Raw genomic sequence first — 22,080 nt, 5'->3', positions numbered from 1 at the left:
GCCTAGTGGATGGAGAGGGTGAGCTACAGATGTGATATAGCTTGATTTTTGTAAGGCTTTTGACACAGTTCCATATGATTCTCATAAGCAAACTAGGGACAACCAGGTGAAATTACTACAAGGTGGATGCAAAGTTGGTTGAAAGATCCTACTTGAAGTGTAGTTATCAATGGTTTGCTATCAAATTGGGGGGATGCATCTAGTGGGGTCCCACGGGGGTCAATCCCAGTCTGATACTAGTCAACGTTTTCATTAATGACTTGGATAATGGAGTGGGAAGTAGGCTTATAAAATTTGCAGATGGCACCAAGCTGGGAAGGGTTGCAAGCACTTTGGAAGAAGGATTAGAATTCAAAATGACCTTGGCAAATTGGAGAATTGGTCTGAAATCAATGAGATGAAACTGAATAAAGACTGCATTTAGGAAGGAAAAAAAATCAAGTGCACAACTACAAAATGGGGAATAACTGGCTAGGCAGTAGTACTGCTGCAAAGGATCTGGGGGTCATAGTGGATCATAAATTGAATATGAGCCAACACTGTGATGCAGTTGTGAAAAAGGCTAATACCATTCTGGGATGTATGAACAGGAGCGTTGTATGTAAGACACTGGAGGTAACTGTCGTACTCTGCTTGGCACTGGTGACGTCTCAGCTGGATTCTGTGTCCTGTTCTGGGTACCACACTTTAGCAAAGAAGGGGACAAACTGGAGAGCATCGAGATGAGAGCAACAAAAATGGTCAAAGTTTAGAAAACCTGACCTGTAAGGAAAGGTTAAAAAACTGGGCACATTTAGTCTTGAGAAAAGAAGACTGAGGGGAGACCTGATAACAATCTTCAAACATGTTAAGGGCTGTTAGAAAGAGGACTGTGATCAACTGTTCTCCACGTCCACTGAAGGCAGAACAAGAAGCAATGGGCTTAATCTGCAGTAAGGGAGATTTAGGTTAGATAGTAGGAAAAACTTTCTGTCTCTAAGGGTAGGTAAGCTCTGGACTAGACTCCCAAAGGAGGCTGTGGAATCCCCATCATTGGAGGTTTTTAAGAACAGGTTGGACAAACCCCTGTCAGGGCTGGTCTTGGTTTACTTGCTCCTGCTGAGTGCAGGGGACTGGACTAGATGTCCTGTCGAGGGCCCTTCCAGCCCAGCATTTCTATGCTTTATACCAGCATACTGAAACTAACTAGTGAGGGGATCCAGTAAATAAAAAGGGAAACCCAATGAGGCAACACTTTGAAGGGGAAGTAGATTGAGCATGCACCTCCAGCACAGAGCTATTGGTCTGCACACTCAGCAGCTCTTGCTGGCTAGCTGGGAGATGGCTTAGTGAGGGGCAGAGGTGCTGGAACTAGGGGTGCAGCACCACCTCCTGGCTTGAAGTGGTTTCCATCATATCCAGGGTTTACAGTTTGGTTCAATGGCTCTCAGCTCCCCCACTATGCACATTGTTCCAGCTCCCCTGGTGAGGGACGATGCTGAGTTGGTGTCAGTAATGCTAAATCCTTCTTAATTTGCACAGGCATAACCCTACCTCGTATTGATTACCTGGATTGCTGGACTGACCAGCAGCCCCTGTCCTGGACCAGAACCCCATTGTGCCAGCTCTGTACAAACCCAGGACAAAACCACAGCCCCTGTCCTGAAGAACTGACAACCTCATCTGAGATCAGCCCTCATTTGCTCTGCGTTTGCCTCCACGAGGCTTCTGTCACTCACCTGCGGCTGGCGATTAATCTGATCTGGCAACCCGCATCTAGCAGCCAAAGGCCTAATGAGCAGAGTGAAGCTAGACAAATTCAGACTGGGAACATGGCGCAGATCTTTAAAAGCGAGAGCAATTTTGCATTGGAAAAATATACCCAGGGCTGGGATGGAGGCTCCATCATGGATCATTTTTAACTCAAGCTGGGATGTTTTTCTAACAGATTGGCTCGAGGTCGAGCAGGAAGTAATGCAGGGCAGTTCTCTGGCCTGTGCTGTGCACGAGATCAGACTAGATGACCACTGTGGTCCCTTCTGGCCTTAGAGTCTATGGCCCAGCTCTGCAGAGGATCTGGGCTCACAAATCTGTTGTCATTCCCCTCTAGCGAGTGGGCCTACTGTCAGGGATCCTGAACTCCACCCCATTTGGTGCATGCAGTGATGAGCACGCTGGGCTGGGTTCGGGCAGAGACCTGCCCTGACAAGGTTACAGTCTGCGTTCGGGCACAAGAACGCCAGAGGTGAGGATAACAAATCAGCCAAGCACCAGAACAGGTGAGGCCAGGCAGGCAGGTGCAGTACTGAGATTATGCAAGGCAGGGGCACCGGAACGGGGGGGCCAGGACCCCATCACTTTTTTCCTGCCTTAATGGTAAGTGATGGCAGGGAGAAGCTGATGGAGAGGTGTGAGCTGCAGGCGGGGCCTCAAAGGAACGGGTGGAGCGGGAGTGGGAAGAGGTGGAGCGAGGGCAGGGCCTCAGGGGAGAGACAGGGCGGGGCCTTGGGGCAGAGCATGGGTGTGGTCCTGGGGAGAGGGGTGGGGTGTGGGCAGGGCCTCGGGGGAAGGATGGAGCGGGGCGGGGTCACGGTCCAGAGGCCTCTGGCCCCCCCACTTCTAGGCAGCTTCTGCCACTCCTGCATCGCAAGGCCTAATCTCGCTCCCATTGGAAGGTTCCCATTCCCTTAAAGGCAGTGGGATTGGGCCCGTTACAGCCTGCTGCTGATCAGTGCTCCGAACAGTAACTCCCTCAGTGTAGGGGAACCAGCTGCAGTTCCTGGCTAGGAGCAGGAGGGGACTGGGCACTCTGGCAGGGCTGTGCATTCCAGAGTCCCCTCGGTGTCATAGGAACTGCTCCGCTGGGATGCTGGGGGTTGGGGGGTGTCCTTGTCCTTCGGACACTGGTGGGGGGTGAGGGTCCAGTGACAGAGATCGTGTTGGATAGAAATAATGCTAGACTTGTCCTGCCCTTGAGGAGAAGAGACCCGGCTGTGGGGAAGGATGTGTAGGATCATGTTAGCACACGAGGGGAAGCTGTTCTGACTTGCTCACGCTTCTGTAAGCAGAAGTTGCTCAGGTAGCAATGGAGGAAATTCAGAGCAATTGTCGTTAGTCAGGGAGCAGGGCCTGGGGCAGCACCAGGGCCCCAGTCTTCCTGTAACCTCTTTTGCAATCTCTGGGCTGAACCTTGTTTGATTCACCTTGTGTCATCTCATTTCTTCCCTTTCACATGCATTAGCTCAGCCCTGCATGCTGGTGAGGTGCCTGGGACGATGCCAGCAGAAAGACATGGTTCTCACACATGAACTGCACAGGGCTGTGATGTATGTTGGATTCCCTACACCATACGCCTCAGTCAGGAGCAGCTGGTAACAACAGTGTCTGAGCTGCTGCCTTCAGATCTGGATTCCAAACGTTCTCAGAGCCTGGAGTGTTTGGATTCGGGCTTCTGTGTTGGTCCTGGCTCCAATAAACTCATAGACTTTACAGTCAGAAGGGTCCATCCTGATCATCTAGTCTCACCTCCTGCACATCACAGGCCACAGAACCACCCCCACCCCCTCCAGTAACAGACTCTGAACCTCTGGCTGAGTGGCTGATGTCCTCAAATCATGGTTTAAAGACCTCAAGTTACAGAGACTCCACCATTTCCTCTAGTTTAAACCTGCAAGTGACCCGGGCCCCACGCTGCAGAGGAAGGCGAAACCCCGCTAGGGTCTCTGCCAGTCTGACCGGGGGAAATTTCTTCCTGACCCAAATCTGGCTGTCAGTTCGACCCTCTGAAAAGTGACAGTCAGAAGAGGATCATGGGCTCCACGTTTATTGTGACTCCAGGTCAAAGCTCCGTGCAAACCCACCCTGGGATCTGAGAGCTAAGCTGGGCTCTTCCCGGCCCATGCATCAACCCCCAGAAAGATTCCCACACCTGGAACGACTGTTGTCGATTTGCGAACCAGGCTGCAGGTCAGCCCCCTCATCCAGGGCAGGGTTGGTTCTTGTGGAGCTAATGGGAGTAGATGAAAATCTTTTAGCTCTGTAAATGCCGCAGGTGAGCGTGGGACAGGTGGGGAACAGATCCGCAGAGCAGGAAAGAGCCAGTTAACAGAGCAAACATCTGTCATTTACCCAGCACCAAAGATCACCTTTTCCCAGACTTGTTATGGGGTGTTCAGGAGGGGTTAAAAAAGCACAGCCCAGGGTGGCACACGTCAGAGCAGAACCAGACAAGCTTATATGGATCCTGGGTCCACCCAGCCCCTCAACTGACCCCTAAGCAAGACCCAGAAAACAACAGGTTTCAGGGGACAAAAACTGATGGTGGTGGAGGTCCAAGGGAGGGCGCCAAAGGAGGATGCTGAGCAGAGAACCTGGACAGTTCTCAGCTGTCTGCGAAGGATCCCCGAGAGTCACAGAACCAGGCAGGAAACAACAAGCAGAAGTATGAGCCATGGGCCAACTCTATCCGCTCCCCAGCTGCGTCCCAGGAGCAGAACCAAAGGGACTGAGGGGCGCTGGACTGGAGTCTGCCTTGCTGTGCTGCAGCCTTTGGTAGAGCTGAGTGATGCTCCCAGCCTGGGGGGCGGGCAGGAGGGGACTATTTACACCCATCAATAAACCAAGCAAAAAGGACAAAGAAACAAACTGGAGAGGCAGGTGTGGGAGAGGTGCCGGTGCTGCCTGGGAATCTCCACGCGCTGCCAGAGCCAACTGGGCCCATTCCCCACTGCCTAGGGTCACAGGGGGTCTCTTGGCGTGGCTGAGTCACAAGGACAAGGAAATGTATCCAGGCTCATGGCAATGGACTAGAGCAGGAGGGAGTGAATGCAGTACAGGGTGGCAAACACTAGAGGGAGTTTCGGGGTGACCTGTGACATTTAAAAAAAAAAAAAAAAAAATCACCAGAGGGTCCTGTCGCACCTTTAAGACTAACAGAAGTATTGGGAGCATAAGCTTTCGTGGGTAAGAACCTCACTTTTTCAGATGCAAGAAGAAGTGAGGTTCTTACCCACAAAAGCTTATGCTCCCAATACTTCTGTTAGTCTTAAAGGTGCCACAGGACCCTCTGTTGCTTTTTATAGATTCAGACTAACACGGCTACCCCTCTGATACAAAAAAAAAAATGGGGGTTTGGCTCCTTTGCAGTAGGTGAAGACCTGAGAGGTGTTTGTTTTGCAGGTGTTTTGTGTTTGATTCTCCACTGCAAAGTTCAGAGGCAGATGACAAAATTCAGGCCTCGCCCTGTCCAGGATGACTCTCAGGGTGAGTAGGAAACTCGTTGAATCCTGACTGCTAAGGAAGTGAAGCACGCACAGGCAGGCCAAGTGTTTACAACTCTTTGTATGGCTATTGCTGCACCAGTTTAACTTGAGCAAGCAGGCTGAGTTAGTGGGCTGGTCTCCCCTTCAAGCCCTGAGTTGGTCATGTTGCGTAGACTCTGCTCCGTCCTGCCTTCTGCAGTGATGAGGAAGATGACAAACGCATGGGAGGGGCCAGCTGCTCGGAGATGCTGTTCGGAATAGGGTTGCCACGTGTCTGGTTTTCGACTGGAACACCTAGTCAAAAAGGGACCCTGGCAGCTCCGGTCGGCACCGTCAACTGGGCTGTTAAAAGTCCGGTCGGCGGCACAGCAGAGGCTTTCGACTAAGACAGGTTCTCTGCCTGCCCTAGCTCCGCACAGCTCCTGGAAACAGCCACCAGGTCCTTGCGGCCCCTAGGCACGTGGGCAGCCAGGGATGCTCCGTGTGCTGCCCCCGCCCCTAGTGCCAGTTCTACAACTCCCATTGCCCAGGAACCGTGACCAATGGGAGCTGCAGGGGCGACACCTGCGGGCAGCACGCAGAGCCTCCCTGGCCACCCATACGCCTAGGGGCTGCACTGCAGGGACCTGGTGGCCGCTTCCTGGGTAAGCGCTATTGGGACCCTGCATCCTGAACCCCCTCCCGCACCCCAACCCCCTGCTCCAGTCCAGAGTCCCCTCTTGTACCCAAACTCCTGGAGCCTGCACCCCCTCAACACCCCAAGCCCCTACTCCAGGCCTGAGCCCCCTTCTTCACCCCAAACCTCATCTCTGCTGGTAATGATGCTGGTTCTGGCAGGACCCAACTGAGAGTGCCAATTCAGGACAAATTGCTTAAAGCAGGGCTGGGGCCAAGGCTGGGGTTTTTCCTCCTCTAAGGCAAACCAAACCAGCCAGAGAGGACTTTGGTTTCGCCCCACTGGCTAACCACAAGTCACACAAGCAATTCCCTTAGACACTCCAGTTTCCCAGTATCACCACCACTGCCACTCGTTATGGGGATGAATGGTTATGAAAACCAATACCCCAGTAAAAGAAAAAAGGTTCTCCTGATCCCAAAGGACCAAGCCCCAGACCCAGGTCAATATACAAGTCAGATCTTACCCACAAATCACGCTGTTGCCAATCCTTTAGAATCTAAAATCTAAAGGTTTATTCATAAAAGGAAAAAAATATAGATGAGCTAGAATTGGTGAAATGGAATCAATTCCATACAGTAATGGCCAAGTTCTTGGTTCAGGCTTGTAGCAGTGATAGAATAAACTGCAGGTTCAAATCAAGTCTCTGGAACATCCCCAGCTGGGATGGTTCATCAGTCCTTTGTGTGAGTCCCTATTAAATACCGGCTCGCTGACCGATCTCAAGCATAACCCTCCATGGGGAATTGTCATCGCCTCGGGACCTTCCGACCTGGGCTAGCCTCATAGCTTTGCTGGGGCCATCCCAGGCTCCTCTCCTCTGTGGATCGGGCACAGAGGGGCCCTGGAACAAGCACTCACCAGTGGGTTACACACCCACACCAGAGACTCCCCATGGCATCTCCTAGTCCAAGCTCACCAGTGGTCACATGATTGCAGCTTTGCTGCTGCTGGGACCACTACAGGAGTCCTGGGCCTGCCAAGCTCAGCAAGCAATAGGGAACTGGGTCGGGGGGAACAATTAGTAAACAACCAAAGGAGACAAGCACCCTCTGGACATGATGCTGCGATTGTAGTGTTCTTCACTGAGCCAGTGGGCATACTGCCATTGAATACTGGGCACTGGATCGGGCCCTCAGTGCAGTGACTCAGCGTGCTCCGACCTAGTGCTCCCACCAGTGGGCTACAATGAGTTATCTGTGGCCGATTAGCTACAGTGGGACATCTGCTACACGAAGCCAGCCTGGTTGGGGATCTGCCGAGTGAGTCTCCTGGATGAGTTGGTATCTGGCTCTTTTCAACTACTCCACCAGTTGGTCCAGAAGGATCATTTAGACATGCTGGATTTCCTAATGCATGGGTTATTTGCATGTAGAAGTCACTCCCATGAGACCCACCCCTCCCAGTATAAATAGCTGGGTGATCGCTATAGAGAGCTCAGCCTGAGCCTGCTTGTGACAGAAGGAGCTTCAAACTAGATGCCCAACAGGTATTGCTGTTGACAGCTCTGCTGCTGGGAATATTCCTCTCCTCCACTGCTAGCCCCTGGGCCTTCAGCAACACCCAAGATGGTTTTGGCCCTTCCTCTAGCTTTGCTTGTTACTGTGCTTGTCCTCTGGATGCTTTTCTATTTTATTTATATTGTGGTAGCACCTAGGAGCACGAGTCCCGGCCCAGTCTCCTGCTGTGCTAGGTGCTGTACAGACAACCCAAAGAGCTGATAATCTAAGTATAAGCCAAGTAAGAACAGGTGGATACAGAAAGATGGGGGAGCATAAAGAAACAATTCTCTCTTTCCTTTTCAGAATACGCCCTGCCAAGAGATCTCACAAAACCAACGGATCCGAGGACAGTCTCCAGGTAAATCTGTTCCCATTTGTAAAGGTGCGGGACTCACCCCATGCGGCACCTCCTACTGGTCATCTCAGGGAATTAGCTCTTTTCCAGCATGGGTGCCCTCTGCAGGCCAGTGTCCCGCTTGTAGCTGGCCCCATGTTCCTCCCGGACCCTGGTGCCCCTTTACCCTGGGGCTGCCCCTGCTCCCTGGCAATACCTCACCAGTCTCTATGGGTCTCCCCTCTCTGGGAAACCCCCAACCCTCTAATCCCCATCTTGCCTCAGTCTGGGCTACTGCCAGTCATCACCCAGCCCCTGCTCCCTGGGGCAGACTGCAGTGTAAAAGCCACTCATCATAGGCAAGGGGGTTCATCACCCAGCCCCTGCTGCCTCCCAGTACCTCTATGGGCCTTGGACCAGGCCCTGCAGCCTGGGGAGTTGCCAGCCTGGAGCTCCCCTGGCTCTCTCTAACCCTGCTTCACTCCCAGTACCCTTTCTGCAGGCAGGCAGCCAGGTCCTGCTCTGTCTCCCACCCTGGAGACAGACTTCTTCTGGGTCCCTCCCTCACAGTCTTTTTATACAGGCCAGCTGTGGCCTGATTGGGGCATGGCCCAAATTTAGCAGCTTCCCCAAGCAGCCCAGCTTAGCAGCTCTCAGCCACAACCTTCTCCCAGGGCTGACTTTAATCTTTTTCCCACGGGAGTGGGGGAGCCGCCCCACTACACCATTGTATAGACAACACTTTTAGGAGACAGCAGCACTTTAGACTCTGTGGCTCTGGTAAGAAATGCTGCATCCATCGAGGCGTTTTGCAATATTAACACAGCAGATGTGGATATAAACTCTGGTGTGACTGTACCTCTGGGGCGGGGTGGAGTGTGTTACTACACCACGGTACCGATTGCATATATCGCATCTTGAGAAAGAGACATTGTAAGGTAGAGAAGCTAGCTATGGGAGACCGAGGGTTGAAGAAATGAAGGAATTACTGAGTACTAAATTCCAGAATTGATCAGATCTCTCCCCGCCCCCATCATGGGAGAGCAGTCGAACTAGCAGCATAGGGGGCAGTGGGCCTGGAGGGGGGCTGGGAGGGCAGCAGAGTGTCTGCGCTCACGATCTCAGACAGTAATTTCCTACCAAGGCGTAAACTGGGAGCGATGCAGATGCAGCTCCCGTGTCTGAGACCCAAGGGAGAGAAATCTCACGGCTCCTTGTTCTTTCTCCAGTGACCCTGAGGGCCCCGTCTCCACGGCAGGATCGGCCTCCACACACACGGTACTGATCTGTGCTCATGTCACCCTGGCCCGTGTATAAATGGCTGAGAGTCCCGGCCGAGTCCAGGGGCAGGGGCAGCCAGATATGCAGAGCACTGGGTCATAGTGGGTCCCAAAGGGGCACAGCCTCTTGGTGGGGACCCAGCCTGGCCTCCTGGACCTGCTCTGGGGCACGTTCTGCAGGAACTGTTCCCTGGCTCTACCCCCAGGGGCCTGTCGGGGGCAGAGCAGCGAGGGGTGAAATTCCCAGTGGCCCACTGGGTTAAGGGGCGGTCAGTTACTAATTGACCCTGGTGTCTGTCATTCCCTGGCTCCAGCCTGGCTGGAGAAACCCCCCTTGCCCAGCACATCCTGCCAGCAGCTAACGGGCGCTGTGAGGCCTGGATCCTCCTGCGTAGGGCAGCCTGGGTTGGCCGAGCCCTGTCGGTGCAGCTGGGCTGACAACCTGGCCCCAGCTAGCCAGTCCGGAGCCTTCTCAGAGCGGCAGAGAGGGGTCACCACCCGTAGCTCCCACGGCTGCATCCTGGGCCAGGCCCTAGCGGGGAAGCATCCCACCCCCGGCAGCATTGCCAGTGGCCAGTCCACGGCCTTCCTCCTGCCACAGCCATGGGGCGGGCGGCCCCTTTGGCGATTCCATGGGGAGCTGCCCTGGAGCTGGGCCAAGGGAGGTGAGATGAGGAACAAGCCCTGATTTGCTGTCCATCAAGATCCAAGCCAATCAGGTTGCTTGGCAGGTGGGGCTCACTCCCACCCCTGCACACCCCATGCCATGTGCTGCTGGCTGCCAAGATCTGAAGGGGGCAGTGGGCCAAAGATGGGCCCTGCTCTGCCCCTATTTTGGCTCAGCAGGGCCAATGGGGCTCCCTCCATGGGACCAGCCTGCCTGAGAGCTGGTGTCCATCTGTTCTTCCCAGCCACCCCACTCCCACCAGGACACGACAGGCACCGGGCACACGTCCACCACAATGGCATTCCAGCCAGGAGCAGGGTCAGGGGGACAGCCGAGTGAACCCCGTGGGAATCAGGACAAAGACATGAAGGTTTTGTTCGACACATTCATTCCGAAAGGTAAGTCTCTGGGCGCGGGCTCCAGATAAAGGAGAATCTCAGGGCCTGAGAGGGCTCCCTGGCAAAACTCCTTTTTGTGTCTTCTCATCAGCCAAATTCCTGCTCACTCTTGTCCTTGGCCAGGGCTGGTGCAAGGAAGTTTCGCGCCCTAGGCGAAACTTCCACCTTGTGCTCACCCAGCTAACCCCACCCCCCCGTGGCAGCTAACCCAGTCACCCCTGCCCCGCACAGCTCGCCACTCCCCTCACCCGGGGAGGCCTCCCCGCGGCAGCTAACCCCGCCCGGGGAGCCTGCTCCAGCTCACCTCGGCTCCGCCTTCTCCGCTTAGCATGCCAGCGCTGCTCTAATTCTCCTCCCCTCCCAGGCTTGCGGCGCCGATTGGAGGAGAATTAGAGCGGGGGCTGTGTGCTCAGCGGAGGAGGCAGAGTGGAGGTGATCTGGGGCGGGGAGCGGTTCCCCTGTGCGCCCCCCCCATTACTGAGGGCTGCCCTCCCCGCGCCCCCCCCCGTCCCAGCTCACCTCCACTCCACCTCCTCGCCTGAGCGGGCTTTTAGGCGCCCCCAACCACTAGGCGCCCTAGGCGACTGCCTAGTTTGCCTAAATGGTTGCACCGGCCCTGTCCTCAGCCCAGCACCAAGGAGGGGCATGGCAGGGTCAGACAACAGGCCTTGCACCAATAGGCGCTGCTGGAATTAAGGGAGCGTGTGTTGTGCCGCACCTCCTGGTTTACAGTGTAGTTCAATGGATCTCAGCACTCCCACTATACAAATTGTTCCAGTACCTCTGCTTGCATCCCCAGTTTACAGGAGCATCACTGAGAACAGAATCTGGCCCCAGTGCCCTGAATTATGTGCAATCTAAACCATCTCCCCTGGGATCTAGAAGCTTGCTTTATGGTCATATCTCAGGGGAAAACTCTCAGAAAAAGGGAGATACAATTTCTTAGAGTCTGGTCTGTATCATTGGAGCTCGGCCCAGGGACCGGGATGCAGGGGCAGCAGCAAGCCCTAGGCAGTTACCTGCTTCCTTGCAGGAGCTCTCCCTGGGATAGTTTATAGGGGACAAGTTAAGAGGGAAGGAGCTGAATTCACTGTGCACACTGAGGGATCATGGGGCGCCGGGCAATGCCATGACATTGCAGGGCAATGGAGGGGAGGAGTGCAAGGAGCTATGGGGCTGCCGGGGGGCAGATCCCTTTACTACGGACATCCTCGTCACCGTAGGAGAATTTCTACAGTTAAGGTCCTGCATTAACGTTTTGCCTTTTCCCATCATCCAGAGGAAGGTAGTTCCACTATTATGGACCTCCCCACGCCGTTCATCTTCACCCTGCGTGACGTCAAGCAGAAGGTCGTCCGCTTGCAGAGCAACAATCTTGTGGCCGAGACCTCCAACTCGGACCCCGGTGAGCTCCACACCCCCTCTCGTTTCCCACTCCCGCTGGCTGTCCTGCTGTTTTCCCCCAACCAAGGCAGAGAGGGGTTGAGGGCCGCGTTGCCCTCTCCATATGGTGACCAGACAGCAAGTGTGAAAAATTGGGACGGGGGTGGGGAGGTAATAGGCTTCTATATAAGAAAAAGCCTCAAATATCGGGACTGTCCCTATAAAATCGGGACATCTGGTCACCCTACCTCTCCGGGGCGGTGCCCGGCAAGGAGGAAATCCGAGTGCAGAGCCTCTTGCTCTCTCCAGCCCCGCGGATTCTGCCAGGGGGCTCGATGCAGAGCAGGAGGCAGGGTGGGACAGGAGGCTGCCAGGTCTGTGGTTCAAGGGCTGCCCGCATGGTTGCTCCTTGGGGGGGTGGATTAATGCTGCCTCCCCCTGCCATGTGTGTGCCCCTGTGGTAAAGTGACTCTTGGCAGTCTAGAGACCTGAGTCCTCTCGTGTTCACCCTGCAGAGAAACTCAGCGTGGTGCCCAACCGGTTTGTACAGGGCAAACAGTATCCCATCATCCTGGGCGTCCAGGGAGGAAGTAGCTGCCTGTCATGCGGAACATCGGCCCAACCCAACCTGCAGCTGGAGGTGAGTGTCCTCAGCAGGGGAGTTACCAGCCTTGAGGAACAGAATTTGCACCTTCCTCTGAGGTGGCTGCTCCTGGCCCCCACCAGGGACGGGATCCTGAAGTAGCCGGGGCTGAGTGGGGTGGACGTGGTTCCCGAATAAGGCTGTCCATGTGGGAGCTTGGTGAGTGGGGCCCGTGTGCCCATCAGGGGGCAGCAAGAAGCTAAGGGGCAGGAGATTCTGCCCAAGACCCTGCTCCATCTTGGAGACACAAAGGGGGCAGGAGGAATCAGGGTCCAGACCCTGCCCCCTCAGCTTCTGATCTCACCTGCCCAGGCCTTGAAACCACAGGCTGGCACTGACTGTTTTCACTTTCAGTGGGATTTGTCCTTGCCACCGACAGGAGCGGAGGTGATGGAGGAATCTTCTCTCCCCACCATGGAGCTGGTCCAATATGGACTGAATGGTGGTCAATAAAATGCATTGGAGCTCTGAACTGTTGCCCCATTTGCCATGTTTGTGGCCCCATGCGATGCACGATTCATGAGCATCTGTATGGACAGAGTCACAGAGCGATCTGACCTTTAATCTTGATCTGACCCTGCCAGGGTGGAGGGAATGAAGACCAAGGTCATGTGATGGGCTGTACAAGGCCTGCTGGGGGATATGAGGGCAATCAGAGGAGACTGCAGGGAGAGCAGCCCTGGGGATGGATGCTCGCTCCACTCCTAGGAAAGAGCCGGCAAGGAGACCTAGGCAGAGGGTCTCTGCAGAGCTAGAAGAGCTGGGAGAGAGACCTGCTAGGAAGGACAGCTCAGCAGGGAGAGGACTCAGAGCCTGGGCCCGAGGTGGTGAGCCCCCTAGGAAGGCTGGGGGAAGATCTGTGTGTTTAGAACTTTGTGCTAATAAACCAGACTCCCGGAAGGGGAGAGTTAGTGAGAAAACACTGGCAGTGTGAAGTTCAGTTAACTGGGGAGGAAAGGGAAACTGAGGCAGCAGACAGGCCCAAAGCCAGAGGCGTGTAAGCCTCTGCTACAAGTAGGCTTATGTTCCCATAAATGTTTGGGGAAGGGCTAGACAACCATCCATTGTCACCTGCCATTAGGGATATTTGCGATTTCTTAGTCTCCTGTTTATAAAACTACATTCAGCCAATCAGCGAACAGGATCAGTAGCGTGTGACTTTGATGACCAGTCGCAGACAACGAGCCAAGCACAAATAACCAGTAGGCTGATAATTGTTATCCTAGCTGGTCCTGAGACTGGTTAGGAATAACAGACACTTGCAGAACTCCTGATCAGTCAGCAGAACTAAGGGCCAAACGCCCAGGGAATGTTGTTCCCAGGAAATAATCCAGCTTCCTCCAACAACATCTTCCTTTCTCTTCCCCACTCAGAATAAGCAAATCATGGAATTATTTGAAGACAAGGAGCAAGCCGCTCGCTTCACTTTCCACAACATTCCTGAAGGCAGCACCCACCGCTTCGAGTCAGCCGCTTACCCAGGCTGGTTTCTCTGCACCTCCCAGAAGAACAGCGAGCCCATCCGCATCACCAACCGCGTGGGCGAGACAGAGATCACTGAGTTCTATTTTAATAGGATTCTGACCTAATAGCTGCCTGCGATGGGAAGACACTCGAAGTATGCGATGGATGACGAAGGCCGCAGAGGTTCCCCCCTTCACCCCAAACGATATTGCTTCCTTCTTTTTAGTCCTAGAAATTAAAGTAGTGTCTACTCTCCTTTTTCTGGGAGACTCTCTGGTGACTCCAGAACTCGTGGCATTATGACATCACCGGCACCAAGGAAGCAAATCCTGAGCAGTTGAGAGGGGATGGGATATTTAGCTAGGCTGGTTTTTATGGTCTTGTTTTTTATTAACCTCCAGTTAACACAAACACTCAACACATAGTTGGGAGCAAAGCGTTTGCTGTTAAAGATCCAGCCAAAGGTCAAAGCCAGCCCCTGCTACAAACTCAGAGCAGAGGAGGGCAGGGTGAGCCCCTGCTCTCAGAATCTCTGTGCCAGCATCACTAGGTTCCCATCCCAAAAGGAGCTCCAGCCCCTGCATCGGGGCCAACCATCAAGGGTCCTGTGACCCAGTCACATGGGTTCATGTAGGATTGGGCATTGCACTAACAAATATGGTCCCACGCAGCATAGGGCCCCAAGGAAATGCTGTGGTAGCGTTAGTGGTGTTATTAGATCCAGGTCAGGAAAGCAGCTGTGGGCAATATAGCACTTAAACACATGCTTCAAATTAGTGTGGCTCATGTTCTTTCCTGACTCAGGGCCATGGTGCAGGTTCTGATCTCCTTAGAAAGCTCCCAAATCCCATTAGCCACCTTTTAGTGCTTGGATGCTATGAGTACGGGCCTATTTCTGCAGGCACTTTACTCCTGGGTGCACTGCTGGCTACGCTGGGCATGCTCATTGCAGTCAGCGGAACTCCTCGCAGTAGGAAGCAGCAGAGGCAAGGTTAAGGTGTTAGCTGGACTGAATCCTTAGACATCTCTCACCAGATTTACACTCCCTCACAGATTCCAAGGCCAGAAGAGACCATTGTGAGATCTTCTGTGTCACACAAGCCAGAGAACTGCCCACAATAATCCCTAGAGCATAGCTGTCAGAAAAAACATCCCATCTGGATTTAAAAATTGCCGGTGATGGAGAATCCACCATGATCTTGGGTAAATTGTTTCCATGGTTAATTACTCTTACCATTAAAAAGGTACATCTGATTTCCAGTCTGAATGTATCTAGCTTCAACTTCCAGCCATTGGCTCTTGTTAGACCTTCCTCTGCTAGACTGAAGAGCCCATTATTAAATATTTGTTCCCCCTGTAGATACTTATAGACTTTGATCAACCACCCCTTCACTTTGTTAAACTAAATAGATGGAGCTCTTTGTAATGCAGGTTTTCTAATCCTTTCATCATTCTTGTGGCTCTTCTTTGAACTCTCTCCTATTTACCAACATCCTTCTTGAATTGTGGGCACCAGAACTGGACACAGGATTCCAGCTGTGGTCTCACTAGTGCCAAATATAGAAGGAATTAACCTCTCTGCTCCTACTCGAAATTCCCCTGTTCGTGCAACTCATGATCACATTAGCTCTTGTGGCTATAGCATTGCACTGGGAGCTCATGTCCAGCTGATGATCCACCGCACCCCCCAAATCTTTTTCAGTGTCCCTGCTTCCTAGGTTAGAATCTCCCATCATGTAAATATGGCCTGCCGCCTTTGTTCCCAGATGTATCCATTTACATTTAGCTGTATTAAAACACATATTGTTTAGTTGCGCCCAGTTTACTAAGCAATCCAGATCTCTCTGTATCAGTGACCTGTCCTCTTCGTTATATATCACTCTCCCAATTTTTGTGTCATCTGCAAACTTTCGGTGATGCTTTTGTTTTCTTCTAAGTCATTGCTAAAAATGTTAAACTGTTTCTTAATCTTCCCTTTGGTGTTTTATTAAGTGTGAACCCACCATACTTTGGATTAGACTACGCTCTGCTATATGAACTCAATGGGAAGTGCAAATTGGCCGCGTCACCATGTACTGTGAATGAGTGAAATATGCCAATAAATACCCCAGTAGATATTCAGATGAAGATGTTTTGCTACATTCATCAGAAACATAGCTGGATATGCCCAGCATTATCCCCTGAATTATTAAATTACCACCTGGATAATTTAGTGCCACTTTCATTAAGGTCAATGGGGCTCTCGCGTCTAGACCTCTATAAAATGCTTTGAAATATAGTCCAAGCTCTGGGCCGCTGGCTAGATGGGGAGCTGTGTGGTTGTATTGTACACGTTGGTGGCTTTGCTTACGGCTCCTTCAGACATACTGTGATCGCATCTCAATATCTGTTTGGCCTTTTCTAACCAAACTTTCACTTAACAGATATTCACTCACTGCAGCTCAGATACATTGTGACAAGTGACTTCCTTTTCTGGTTTTTCCCCTTGGTTAAATGCAGTTTTGAAATTCCGTACATGGGGAGCAAGCAAGAGGAAATAAATGTTTTGTGACTCAAAATCTCCACTGTGGTCACTTTTTGCATTTTGTTGACCCACTTTCGGGAAGCTGTAGAGAGAGATGAGGCCATCTACCTTGCACATTTCTTTCAGCTCTGGCGGCACTGGTATAAACTGCGGTGAGCCCTGCTCCAGAGCCAGTCACGGCTAAGAGCAGTTTAGCTTGTCTAGTCTAAAGGTTTCAACAGTTGGAGCTTCTCCTGGGGCAGGCCACTGATGGCTGAAATTGTGGCCCAGCCCCAGGACAGACAAGGCCAGTGTATAGCTGCTCACGGAGGCTAAACTGGCATAGTTCACACCTCGTTCCAGCCACCTTGTCTGGGAGATTGGATGGTTCAGGGGAAGGGTGATGAGACAGAACCTTTAACTTTGGGTCCCTGGCCAGTGCACCCAGGGCCGGCCTTATGGTTGGGTGACTGGGAAGACCACCCAGGGTGCCATGGTCAGAGGGGCACCATGCTCAAGAGGCAAAGAGCAGGGCGGGCCTGGGGTGAGAGGTCACAGAAGGGAGCTTGGGGCAATGGAGGAAGGAAGAGGCAGAGGGGCTGGTGCCCAGGGAGGCAGCATGGTCCAGGGTTGATGCGGGGATGGGTGGGAGGCATTGGGGGATGGGGTGATGGTGGGGAGGCAATAGGGAGGCAGCGGGGTCCAGGGGTGCCAAAATACAAGTTGACTCAGGCTAGGGTCACCAGAGAGCAAATGTGAAAAATCGGGACGGGGCTGGGGGGGTAATAGGAGTCTATATAAGAAAAGACCCAAAAATTGGGATTGTCCCTATAAAGTCGGGACATCTGGTCACCCTAACCCAGGCGCCATTTTCCCTAGGGTTGGCCCCGAGTGTACCAGTGGCCCGGGATCATTGGTATCCTCTGCTAGCTATAGTATGTGGTGACACTTTGGGAAGTGACCTTATGAACTCTGTGCAGAACCTAATGGAGCTGCAGGAAACGGCTGCCGCTGACTGGCCCCTCTGCAGAGAGGCAAGGGAATGAGTGGGCCTGGGAGGCTGAGCTCCAAAGTCGCCCCTGAAAGAGAGCCCTCCAAGCAGGGTTGAGACGGGGGGTGGGTCTGTGTGGAAGGCTGACCCACACTGCGCCTGTTCTGTGTATAAATAAAGGATCTGGGTGTCCAATGCCGGATGTGCAGCAGTATTTACCAGCCATAAAACCTGGAGACCCCCCCCGCACCTGCTCCAGTCAGGATCACAGGCAGGGGCAGAAGTGAGCCTCTGTACTAGATGATAGCTGGCGTGCTTGTGGCACAAGTCCTGTTTGGAACTGGGTCTTAGGACTCGTACCCCAGGCTGGGCAGCAGGGGGCGGACTGGTACCGTGCCTCCAGCCCCATAATGGCAAAGGCCAATCCTGGGCAGCGGAGAGCCCAGTTAACCTGAGTAGGCTGTACCCAGAGACAGGATTAGGTGTTTGGAGAGTGAGGCATGTTCAGGTTACTTCACAGATAAGATTTCTCTGAGTGGGGAGGAGATGTCTGGCTCTGTGGATGCAGAACTGGTTGTTGGGGGAGCAAACGCAGAGTCTCTTCAGTGTCTGCCACATGCACTCGCAGCTCTGGTGATGCTGCCCGGAGCAGAGAGTGCAATGTGTCCGTTATAGCTATGAACATCCTGGCTGGCAACAGGCGGGTGTTGAGTCCAGAGGCAGCGTTGCCTAGGGGATAGAGTGCTGGGCTGGGACTCAGGAAACCTGTTCTGGGCTCTGCCACTAGACTTCTGGGTGACATTGGGGAATTCACTTGATTTCTGTGTGCCTCAGTTTCCCCATCTGTGAAATGGGGGTAATGAAGCGCTTTGAGATCTACCAATGAAAAGTGATGCTCAGCCTCACCCTGAGGGAGGATGACTTGCCCATTTCATTAAGGCACCTGGCTTGATAACCCAACCCTTGGCTTTTAGACGCTTTCCCAACACTGCCCTGCCTTGCGTCTCCTGTTGCTGAGAAGGCTGTGGCTGAACAGCACCAGCAATATCTGGAGCCCTCATGCCTCTCAGGCTGCAGGCAGGTGGGTTTGGGGTCTGGGCATGGTATGGAAATGGGCTGGCAGTGCTGGCTGGTTTATCTCTGTCTGCCAGTGGACAGAGTAGCTTGTGCCAGTTTTCTTAGCTCTGCCAGCTGCCTTAGCTACATGGGTAGATGGAGATCCTCTGGGCAGCTCTGTGCTTTGCCTGTTTAGGAAGCCCCAGAGGGTCATGTGGGGAGTTGGTTTCATACCCTGAGATGCCCCCGTGTTCACTTGTGTAAGCAGGGGAATGGTTCCGCTATTGTGGGGAACTTTCCTGGCTTCTGCACTACCCTGGTGAAGTGGGCTAGCGAAAGAAGCTGAGTCCTCACTCCCACTTCCTTTACCCAGAGGCCTCCCTGCCCTCGATGACTCCCCTTCCACTCTCCTGTCTGGCAGAGTCCTCGTAACCCCAACAAGGCTGGGCCCAGGATTCCTGGGGGGCTCGACCCTCAACACTGCTGTGGTCACCTAGGACAGGGGCTGGGGTGTCCCCACTCTGGGGTGCTCTCTCTGCACTGAGCACCTCCCTGACCCACTGATCATTTCATACAATTTAAAGCAAATACAAGTTGTTTAACAATTAATTAAAAAAAAAATAAGGAAAAATGGGAAAGGTTAAAGGAAAACACATCACCCGGGCTCTGTGGCAGGGAACATTACAAACAGTGTCTCTGGAACATCAGGGCAGTTCACAATCTGTTCCTTGTAGGTCACAGGTCTCCTTCTCAGGCCCTGTTCGTGCTGCAGGGATGCTGCGGGTTGGACACTTGCAATGGTGGTGGCCACACACTTCCGGACTTTGGGTGCCGGGACCCTTCTTCCCAGCATCAGCCCCCCATCAGGTTAAGATCCCCCTCCCAGTCTGGCCTGCAAGGACCCTTAGCTAGGGGTGTCTTTTTGCACTGAGTCCTTTGCCCAAGGTCCCTCTTTGGCTGGCCCCACTTGCTCACCACACCTGGCTCTGTGGCTGCAGCTCTGCTCCCAGCACAGGATTTGCTCTCCCTGGGCTGTGTCTCTGGCTCTGTGACTGCTTTTCTGGCCCCTCTGGATCTGGCACGGCTCTGCTCCCCAGCTCAGTGTGGGCCCCTGCTTTCTCCTCAGCTCAGCCCCACTCTGTCTGACCCAGGCAATTCCAGCTCACATGGAGGACGGGACCCCCCTGGCCTCCTGACTCCCTGATTAGCCTGCCCGCCCTGTCAATCAGGCTCAGAGGCTGAGGCTGACCTGGAGCATTGGCATCTCCCCAATCTTTTAGTGCTGGGAGCTAGCCAACCAAAACACCCCCACTGAATGTTAGTAAGGGGGCAACAGTCCCCTTACACTTAGTTCACTTAGGCAGGGTGACTTCTGGTCAGCGCTCTTGCTTGACGTGTCTGTGGGGCCAGGAGGGGGCTAGCAAGGAGGCGTGGGTTCCCCAGGGCCACATCTACACTGCAAAATAAAAGACCCACGGCCGTGAGTCTCTGACTCTGGCTCTACAGACTCAGGCTTGCATAACAGGGCTAAAAATACCAGTGTAACCATTTCTGCTCAGGCCCTGAGACTGGGCTTCCCTCCCCCTCCCAGTCCCAGGCCCCAGGTTTCAGAGCCCAGACTCCAGCCCGAGCAGGAAAGTTTACCCTGCTATGTTTAGCCCCGTTGCATGAGTCTGTAGGCCTGGCCTCTGAGACTTGCTGCTGCGGGGCCGTACCCCAGGACACTGGTGACATCCAGGTTTCCATTCCCACTTCTGTGTCTTCCGGCCTGCCCTATATTTTGTCCCTGCTTCTTTCCTGGAATACCTCTACTGTGAGGTGAATATTTTGCACTCCCAAGATTACCCCAGGGGAAACCGCCCCGCCTAAGTTACAGTACAAATTGCTGGGGGATGGCTGAAGAGACATCTGCCTGGGTCCTCCACAGAGGGCTCTCAGGGCTTTGTGGGAGACCCGAGGAATGGATCAGAGAGCTGTGAGCTGTGTGCGAACTACAGTCCGGCAGCTAGAAACGTGTCTCTGGGGTGATTTCGCCTCTCTGGGGTTCAGCAATGTATGGCACAGCCTCTTCTCTCCCTCCGGCTTTGCTCGTTTCTTGCTTTTCTTACCCTAAAGATGCTGAGAGACAGGTGTTAGAAATATTCCCTTGTGGTTGCTACTCCACAGAAGGGGCCAAAGAGAGACAGAGAGGAGTAGCCTATAGAGAAATAGGAATGTTTGAGACAGGGACTGTATTTTCGTGTGTGTGTGTGTGTGTGTGTGTGTGTGTGTGTGTGTGTGTATCCAAAGAGAGGACATTCTAAATATTACACAAGAGACAACAGGTGGAGACAGACAGACTGACAGGGGAATCCAAGCAAACAATGAGACAAAGTTGGGCAGGATGATGGGCGCTGGTCTCCGCACCTAGCACAATAGGGCCCAGGGTCCTGACTGGGGCTTCCTGGTGCTGCTGCAATCCCAACAAATAATAATAATAATCCCTGGTCCTGCTCTGCCCTGGCAGCCATGGGATGGAGCACGATCAGTGCAGATAGAATCTTTGAAAAATTTAGCCGCCAAACTCTAACAAGTCTCTACTGAGCATGTGTGAACTGAGATTTTTATTCAGAGGCTCATCACCTGGCCAGATTTGGGTGGCCTTTCCACCCTTCTGTCCCAGTTTGTCTCCAGCTTTTGCTGATTGTCATGAACAATTTGGGTGTGATCTGGGTGTGACGGGTTGGGTCCCAGAAACCCCCTTGGGACTGCCACCTGATGTACTGAGACTACCTCTGAGCCCGTTTTCCCTGCCAGCTTGGGACTTCAGTAACCTGCCTGGTTGTGCCAGACATGCTAGCCTGCTACACACACAGATCCAGGTCTGAACCACGTCCCACAAAAGCTGCAGGCTTAACTGAAAACACCTTAAGAAGTGCTCCTGTCTCTAGTACCCAGATACCCAGTTGCCAATGGGATCCAACCCCAAAGAAACCCGTTTTACTCTGTATAAAGCTTATACAGGGTAAACTCATAAATTTGTTCACCCTCTATAACACTGATAGAGAGATATGCACAGTTGTTTGCTCCCCCAGGTATTAATACTTGCTGCACAGGGGAGTCAGAGATCACTGAGTTTTACTTTAAAAAGATTTTGGGCTAGATTGTGCCTTTAAGGCACCCATAGGGGGCGGAGCCAAGCAGTCCCATCCCAGTGGGAGCTCCAGCAGCAATCGGACTCTGAAACTTAGGTTCATTAGTCATCTGTTGAAGACACGCATTTTTTCCATCCCTGCAAATGGGCACCTGTTTCTGTGTAAAACACACTGGCTGAGTGAGTTGTGCCCCCTTCTAATAGCTAATCTACACAGACGATAAAAGCTCACGACTGGTGCCAGCTGGTGGAGTTGCTCCTTTGGTTCCAGTGGCAGAAGCTTATGCCCTTGACGCTGGTTCAATCCCTGGCTCATGGTGGAGTCATTATTTACATGTATGGAATACTCTGTTATATATTGATACAGACTGACACTAGACGATGGAGGGAAGAGTGAATGAAATTTACTGGAGCTTTTGCAATGATAGAATTGACCAGCCCTCATTGAAGTATAAATAATTCTAGCAATAAACTGATGCCCAACTCCATATCCACATCTGGATCCTCTAGCCCCTCATGGCTCTGGCTGTGTTGTTTTGCTTATCCTCTGTTCTGTGGTGTGAGATGAAATACACTGGCTCAAATACCCCCCCGGCACAGGCCAAACAGGCTCTGGGCTAGAGCCGAGTGAAAGTTTTCCAGCTGAAACTTTTTTCAGTGAAAGATGCACATTTGATGACACCAAACTTTTTAGCCAACACACGTCAGTGTCACTGAATTCTTTCAGCCCTAACCAGCTTTTGCAAAGAATTCCCCCAAAATGTTTTGATTTTTCCCTTCTTCAACATAAGGTTTTAGTTTGAAATTTCC

General features: G+C 52.9%; 1 protein-coding gene across 1 annotated transcript; it reads left to right on the top strand.

Annotated features, from left to right (window-relative positions):
• The first annotated feature begins 7,378 nt into the window (after nt 1-7,378).
• LOC128831987 (interleukin-36 receptor antagonist protein-like) lies at nt 7,379-16,139 on the top strand. Its single transcript, XM_054018977.1, has 7 exons — nt 7,379-7,405; nt 7,722-7,776; nt 8,982-9,030; nt 9,944-10,097; nt 11,377-11,502; nt 11,996-12,120; nt 13,497-16,139. Exons 4-7 carry the CDS (start codon nt 9,995-9,997, stop codon nt 13,710-13,712), a joined length of 570 nt encoding a protein of 189 aa, XP_053874952.1. The 5' UTR covers nt 7,379-7,405; nt 7,722-7,776; nt 8,982-9,030; nt 9,944-9,994; the 3' UTR covers nt 13,713-16,139.
• Nucleotides 16,140-22,080: the final 5,941 nt, after the last annotated feature.

Source organism: Malaclemys terrapin, chromosome 2 (assembly GCF_027887155.1).
Source record: "Malaclemys terrapin pileata isolate rMalTer1 chromosome 2, rMalTer1.hap1, whole genome shotgun sequence".
In the NCBI taxonomy this organism is placed as follows: domain Eukaryota; kingdom Metazoa; phylum Chordata; order Testudines; family Emydidae; genus Malaclemys; species Malaclemys terrapin.
Note: the sequence above shows the minus strand (reverse complement) of the source record. Positions and strands in the feature narration are given on the sequence as shown.

Coding starts and splice junctions, on each gene's coding strand:
- LOC128831987 (XM_054018977.1), top strand. CDS start 9,995: ATGGCATTCCAGCCAGGAGCAGGGTCAGGGGGACAGCCGAGTGAACCC. Junction 10,098..11,376: donor CGACACATTCATTCCGAAAG/GTAAGTCTCTGG, acceptor CCCATCATCCAG/AGGAAGGTAGTTCCACTATT. Junction 12,121..13,496: donor AACCCAACCTGCAGCTGGAG/GTGAGTGTCCTC, acceptor TTCCCCACTCAG/AATAAGCAAATCATGGAATT.